Consider the following 8,121-nt stretch of genomic DNA (forward strand, 5'->3'; position numbering starts at 1 on the left):
TCTCTTTCTCTTCTTTAATTTTCTCCCTTATTTTGTGTAAAACTTCTTCTTCTTTTCACATTGTAATTTCTCTTTTGTTATATGTGAACTAATCTGTACTTTTTTTTTTTTTTTTACTCTTAGTTACTGACTAGCCGCCAGCAGCACCACCCTGAGTTCAAGGCTCTCAGTTCTCATAAGTAGGTTTAGGTCTGGCTAGAGCTTGGGAGACTGCCTGGAAAGACCAGCTGCTGTGGGGCTGCAGGACACAGTGGGGAATCACTGCAGTATCCTGCCAAGAAAATTGTGGTCATGCAATGGGCTAGGATCCTCACCATCTTTGAAAGCAGATATGGTGCATACCAGCATGGAAAACCAAAAGCCAGGTCCCAGATTTCACAGGAAATCTGAGGGCAACTCTTTGCAATGCAATGACAATGATGTTTCCTGAGGGTGCCTGGAGAGACCTGGAATTATTAAACATAATAAGGAAGATTTCAAAAACACATATATTGTTTAACAAAATATTATTGCTATTAGGAGAAAAGGTTGTTCTGAGAATAGACTGCCATAGCAGAAAATGTATTTGCCATTAGGAAAGCAGTAACTTGAAAACACTCCCAATGATGATATGAACCACATTAATAGTAAATTTACTGGAAATGGATATAATCCATTCAAGGTGATAGATTCTAAAACAACATGGAAGTCAATTGGAGCGAAAAATGGATGATTTGTGCTATCAAATGAAAAAAAGGAAGTGAAGGGTAGAGAATGAATGAGAGTGAATGGTTGAGTGAGAAAGTGAGTGATGAAATGACTGGTTAGTCAGAAGTTGTTAATTTAAACACTACTCAAAATGTGATAAAGGTATGTATACTAGAGAAGCAGAGATAGCAACCTCCATCTCCCATGGACAGCAATCTGCTCAGGTTCCAAAAGGTCCCTAATGAATATGCATGAGATAGATTTGCATGCAATTGAAATCATGTGCATGCAAATCTATCTCATGCATGTCTATTAGGGATATCCTGAAATCCCAAGACGCTTGGTGTCCACAAGCAGTGGACTCGTCACTGGAGATTGGCTTCTCCTATAGCAGAGTAACAGTAGAAGCAATGCAACAGTATTGGAATATTGAAATTTTGCCAATAAAAAATATTTAAATAGTGTTCGATATGGTGTAGTTTTACATAATTTCTTATTTGTAATGTGTCTTCTAATTAAGCCTGCAGCTTTGCCTGATAAAGCTGAATTTCTGTTTAAATATCAGCAAATATGTAAATATAAAGCACTTCACTGTCCTGAGATCATTACAGTGTTTTAGAGACAGGTCCTTATTACGCAGCTGGATGGTGCATATTTCATCTACTGGGAAAAGAGGCAAGACTGAGTGGTGAACTAGCCTAGAATTTAAACCTGCACTCTTGAGTCATGCAAATGTTACAGTAGCAGGAATAAACAATTCCGGTCCTGGAGTGCCATGAACAGGTCCGACTTTTAAGACATTCACAATGAATATGCATGAGAGAGGGATTAGCATGCAAAGGGGGCAGTGGATGCAAGTATACCTCATGTGGATATCCTGAAAATCAGGCCTGCTCGTGGCACTCCAGGACCAAAGCTGCCTCTAATTAATCCCCTCCCCTTCCCCAACTGCCAGTTTACAGACTGGTCACTTTTGATGCTTCTACCATATGGGATGGACTTAGGGAAAGCAGAACCCTGTGTGGTTATCACAGGAAATAATGAAAAACGTCAAAGATCATGGGAAAGCATGCAATCTGTCACTCCCAGGCAAACTTTAAAAACAAGTAATAATGTAATAAACTAATGATATACATCACATGATATATATATATATCATTAGTGTATTACATATATTTTATATATATGGAGAGCATATACAGTAGAATATGGAATGAAATGGAGTCCTCTCAAAATGCTTCATTTTGCTGGCTTCATTTGCTCTCTAGAACAAGTCATCATTACATGATACAAACTATTAATGGTTAAAGTAATAAAGCCATTGAGCTATCCAGAAACCTGTAGAGCAAGAGACTGTTATTTTGTAAAGTGTTCATTTCGATATTGTTGCTAAAGAAGTACTGGTTGCTAGGGAAGTGAAATGATGACACAAGTTCAACATTGCATAAAAACAGTCTTTTCAAGTCTTAAATTTCTGACTAAAGGCAAACCACATTTTTTCTCCCGCCTTTTAATTCTAGACTAAATATATATATATATATATATATATATATATATATATATATATATATATATATATATATATATATATTTCTTTTTTTATTTTTTTTTAATGCCTCTAGCAGAAAAGATACCATTTCCAAAACTAAGCAATTCTTCAAAACTTGTGTAGAATTTCTGGGGTTCCCAAAGTCAGCTCTCTTGAGGATTTTGCTTCCAGCAATGCTGGGAAAATGTAAACTGCCTTGCAGAAGATCTTCATCAGACCCTGGAACAGGAAATCAGAAGCCATAAAACATTGCTTTCAACTGACTTTTTGCTTTCATGTAAGTTATTAAAACAGATATCAATACCGCACATATATATTCAAAAAGTAGCTCATGCTGCTTTCCCACAGCACGTATGTTGCACGTTACCACTGTTAAGACACATTGCATGCATAAGAACAAGACCAAGGGTCCATCAAGCCCAGCATCCTGTCTCCAACAGTGGCCAAGCCAAGTCACAAGTATCTGGCAAGTACTCAAACATTAAATAGATCCCAAGATAGTAATGCTGGCAACAAGCAGTGGCTTTTCCCTATTGATTTAATAGCAATTTATGGACTTCTCCAGGAATTTATCCAAATCTTTTTTAAACTTAGCTACACCCACTGCCTTAACCACATCCTCTGGTAATGAATTCCAGAGCTTAATTGTATGTTGAATGAAAAATAATTTTCTCAGATTTGTTTTAAATGTGCTACTTGCTAACTTCATGGAGTGCCCCCTAGTCCTTGTATTATCCCAAAGAGTAATAAAACTGTTTCACAATTTTCCCAACCTGCCTTTGGAGGATCAGGTAACAAGTCTGGTTTTATTCCTATTTGCTTAGAGTTGGCTCATGTGTTTTCATTGGTCACTGAAGGCAAATTATATTCAGGTACCCAGGCACAGAAAGTATTTTCTTCCTGGAGGGCTTACAATCTAAGTGACAGATGTAGTAAGAGCCCCCCACATTCTGTGAATATGGCAAAATGCTTAGTAAATCAGGCCCAACGTTTGCACCTGAAGCAATGAAGGTTGAAGTAAATTGCCCACGGGTCACAAGGCACATTGGTGAGCTTTGAACCGTTTCCCCTGCTCCTCGGCTCGCTAAAGTACTCAGCTCCTGCACCCAATAAATATGAGAGCTAGCCATGCATCTTCTTATAAGAAATCCTGAAAATCAGACCCGTTTGGCTAGACTCTGTGACTGGACTGGGAAACACAACTGTAGGGGTTTCCTAATTTATATTTTTAGTTTTGGATAATTTCATACACAACATTGTCTAGTAATGCATTCTGAGATAACTTGTGCAGATTCTACTCTGGCCAAAAGTAGGTTAAGGTCTTGTTTTGTTCTTAACTGCAGCTCTGTGGTCGGACACTCATTTTCTGACTACATACTGTGCCTTTGTACCACAAGATCATAGATCCTCCACCCTTCTTGAAAAAGCTCTTCTAGGTAATTGTATCTAACCCATTTCGTTGTTTCTCTGCCAACTGATTTCCTGTGTTTTTTACAAATAGGACAAAAAGTTTACAAAAAAAAAAAAAAAAAGGGGGGGGGGACGGGACAAGAGATGGACATTGAGGTATCATGTGGCTACAGACTGCTGATAATTCACCATAAAATGATTAACGCATCACAGCTTTCTCTCTCTCTGCTTTCAAATGTTAAGAGCTCTTGATGGGGAGCGAAGAATGCCAAATCTCACTAGTCACCCCGCCCCTAGCTAGGTTTAGTACCAGCATTTTGGATTCTGGAAATGGTTGTCGGGCTGCTGTGGAAGCTTCGGGAACAGGAGCGGAATTCAATTAAACCCAAGCTAAGGTATGCTTCGGTTCTTAACCCCTCATTATCCACCAAAAAAATCAACTCACTGCCATGTTGGTTTTAATCCTACTACATCACAGTCCTGAAACATTTCACTTTTAGATTTAACTCATCTAAAAATATACAAATATAAAATAGGAAGCAGCTTACCATTGTAAAATCTCTATTATACAACTATTGAAAACCATTTTTTAGTATTGAGAGTTTTGTGGCAACTATTATTTAATGATGCAACTAGATGGGGAAATGACTATACACTGAATAATAATAGACAATATGCTAAAGGCACACATTCTACTCATGTCACTTTACTGAACGTACTTAATAAATACACTATGCTTGACTTCAGCTACATAGCATATCATTTTTGCTGTAGACTACAATATATGTTACTGTCATTTAACATGCAGATTGGCAGTGGTCTAGCTTTAACAGATCCAAAATGCTGTTTGTTGTTAGTAATGATTTTAATGTAGCTCACATTAAAAATACAACAGCCTCTTCAAGCATAATTTCTTATCAGACTACTGCAATTTGGCTACATTAAAGCATTTTAAAAAAATCTTTTTTATTTTATTTTCTCATGAAATGCAGTTCCTTCAGACTGTACTAAATTTACCAAACATAATTAAAATAACTAATATTGATAACTTTGCAAACTAAAACCACCTCTAAGCATTTTTTAAAATAGTTATATAGAGCCTTAAGTCAAATGCATTTAACATTAAAAAATATACTATAAGGTACTACTAGCTTGTGATCTAATACTGGCATTTATATAGAGAAAAGTTAAAAAAAAAAAGTTTTCACACCAAATAATTCCAGAGGATAATAGCAGTCCAGTTGTCTGCAATGCCTGATGTTATAGTTTCCATCCAGTGACATCACGCCTTCATAAAAATCTACAAAATGACCACCACCTCAGATTTTAAACTTTTTTTTATTTGCATATTAAAAAAAATTGTGCATTCCAATAATTAAAATCATTTTCTGAACAAATAAATGGCACTCGATTAACTTGATTTTACAGCTTTGCAGGACCCTCGATTCACATCTTTGCCTCAGCTCATCATCACTGGTGTCAACTTGCTGCCGGCCCTCTTCCTTCACTGACAAGCAAGCTCTTCTGTGGCACCAGGACCAAAGGCGGACAGACAGACAGGCAAGGCAGGCGGAGAGGCCGCTCCCCTCCCCCCCCACCGCCCAGTCCCAGCACTTCTCCACTCTCGCATTTGGGGTGTGTGATAGGGGACAGCGCAGAAGATGTTGATCCAACCTCCTTGCATCTTGGTTATTTCTTACAAAGTTAAACAGCTAAAAGAAGTAAAATAAGAAGGCAATGCTTGTGGAATGTACAGTGCATATTGGGGGCCGACGGATCTCCTTACGATTCGCTTTGTTGTTTTTCTTGTTCGATCGCTGAAAGGGAAAGGAAAGAAAAAGAAAAAAAAATGAGATCAGATGCCATAAGACTTTTATAATGCATACTTCAGATTCGGATAAAAACCGATGCTGTAACAGATTTCTTGTTTGTTTCATTTATAGGCCAATGTACCAAAAAAGCCTACACAAATTTAAGTGGCAAGATTTCATATTGTTAAAATATTTTTATTCTACAAAGAATGCATTTAATTTTTAAATGGCTGAGTCTACGTCATCATGAACTAATGAAATTGCACATAAATTTCATTAGCAAAATTCAATATGTTTGATCATGGATTACAATAGAATTCTGGATATACTTTTAAAGCCCTATGTAGACTTACTTTCTTTTGAGGGCAGTGGGTTTTTCTCCTGTGTTTCTGTCTTCTTCAATTTTGTCTTATCGAATGCCTCAATCTCGGCCATATCTGGTTTGTCAGACATGTCTGCGGGGCGATCTGTGCACACAAAGGAACAGTTAGCTCTCGCTAGCCTTTTGATTAAAAAAAAAACCAAAAAAAAAAAACTCGATGGCTCGCTTGAGCCAGCGCCTGCAGCTCCACCCCGCCCCCACCCCCACCCCCACTTCCGCTTCTCAGGAGCACAGCCTACGCCTTTCCCTTCTGTACGCTACCAAAATGCACGTAGGTAAATTCAAATCTAGAACCCCAACCTTGCAAGGAATATGCGCTTTCCCTCGGCAGATCACAGTGCCAAACGGTTTTTATTTGTGCCATAAAAAATAAAGATGCACGTTCCTGCGTGCCCACACGCCGTGCTGCCCTTCGGCAGAACAATAGAACGGGCTGCAACTACTCAAAATATGCTTTAAATGCACGTTCGACGCGCAAAAGAAAGACAATCGCGCGCTCCATCGTTGATGTCTGGCTGCCCTCTCTTTCCCCCCACTCACGCTGGCAGATCTGGATGAAGTCATGCATTCTTTCCTCCTCACAAAGACGTGCAGCTGCAATCCCAGGAAGCCTTCAACCACCGCCCTTGCTCTCAAACCCCCCTCCCCCGAACAACGCAGTTTCGTCCGTGTCGCCAGGATTTAGTCTAATATATATTGTATATATGTATTTTTTTTTTATATAGTTTAAAGAGATCACGGAGCAGCTCAAATACGGACAACAATTTTCTTTCCCCACGTTTATCTGTAAGATTTTAGGTTCGCGTCGCATTCACTATTGCACGCATTAACCCTTAAGCCAGTTACAACGGCCTGCATTTTTTAGATGCAAGTCTGGTAATTATTATTATTCAGCAAAATAGGAACCAACACGGTTTTAGCCCATGGAAAAAAAAAAGTGCAAGGTGTTTTATATTTCTGCAAAATAGCTATTTCCCATCAGGGCGATTAACATTTAAAAATATTCACTCCGCACTTTCAACACTAATGCTAGTAGGTATAGCTCTAGAGATACTTAGCTAATACCTAAATTAGACAGACACAATAGTACAATAAAAACAAAAGCTTTTATAAAGAGCTTATTGAAAATTTACCTTATTTGGCATACTAATTTAATAATAGATTCTTTTAGAAAATAAGCAAAAAGAAATATTTCCTTACCGATAAGATTCTTCACAGAAGCTGTTCACTGTAACACTTGCAGTCCTGGTTCTGTAGTATAAAAGAGCTGCCTGAGCAGTTATATCCTCACTTTTATGCAAATCGCTGTGATGCAATCAGCAGTGTGTGTGAGAGGAAAGACATTAACTCTTTCCGCGCCCTCCTAAGTTATTTCCCTTTTTTTTTTGTAAGGAATTATATTTTGTCCTTTCAAATAGTGAAGCTTACGACCCGACATTGCGCTGCATTTAGTTGGTTTCTGGAAGATCCTGCGGATCATGCACAATGGATTCTTGTATTTGGACTATTTTTTTTTTTAATGTGAAACTGAAACAATGAAAGGCCATAGCATATGTATACGGCATACTTATTCTCTCGTTGAAATGTGAACCAGGGTCTAAGTCACCTTACAGTACAATACCAGATAATTCTTATTTGTCTGTTTCAGTTCACGGATTGTAAAACACCAAAGGTCTGATTCATTAAGAATTTTTCCCCATAGACACCGAGAAGGGAGAAAAGCCTTAGTGAATCAGGTCCTAAAACTTGTAATACAATTAATTATATATTGTTGCTTTATCTTTCCTGCCAGTATGCCATTTTTTTCTATATAATTATTTGTAGTACGTAAACGCCAGCAGATTAACAAGATTTCCTCTATTTTACGCTTGTACAAATATGTCTGACTATACTGCCTTGAGCTATGATCATCGAAAGAACTGAATAAGATTGGGTGTGGCCAGAGGTTAGGCAGGAAGTCTCCGGGAGCGGTAGGTATTACAGGAAGTAATGTTGATGGCTTAGTAGGGCACGCGGAATCAGTAGCCCTAGCGTTATGTTAAATGCAATCTTTGAAATGGTTGTTGGGTTTTTTTGATTTGTTTTGTTTTTTATAAGCTTTGAACATTAATGATCTCGGGGCAAAAACAGAGATTTTAATCGGGGGTGGCAAATCTAAATTTCAACACTGGTTGGTGCAAATTGAACTGCCAAAATTCATCCTGCAGACAGCCCTAAATTAGATTTATAAATTTATAAAACAGTCCATAGACCCACTCCTACATCTATCCCTCACACGCTCC

General features: G+C 38.1%; 1 protein-coding gene across 1 annotated transcript; it reads right to left on the reverse strand.

Annotated features, from left to right (window-relative positions):
• Positions 1-4,965: 4,965 nt before the first annotated feature.
• Positions 4,966-7,185, reverse strand: TMSB4X (thymosin beta 4 X-linked). The gene is made up of 3 exons (XM_029604337.1): positions 7,040-7,185; positions 5,811-5,924; positions 4,966-5,463 (listed from the first exon to the last, which is right to left on the reverse strand). Exons 2-3 carry the CDS (start codon positions 5,908-5,910, stop codon positions 5,429-5,431), a joined length of 135 nt encoding a protein of 44 aa, XP_029460197.1. The 5' UTR covers positions 5,911-5,924; positions 7,040-7,185; the 3' UTR covers positions 4,966-5,428.
• Between the last annotated feature and the right edge of the window lie 936 nt (positions 7,186-8,121).

Source organism: Rhinatrema bivittatum, chromosome 5, assembly GCF_901001135.1.
Source record: "Rhinatrema bivittatum chromosome 5, aRhiBiv1.1, whole genome shotgun sequence".
Classification (NCBI taxonomy): domain Eukaryota; kingdom Metazoa; phylum Chordata; class Amphibia; order Gymnophiona; family Rhinatrematidae; genus Rhinatrema; species Rhinatrema bivittatum.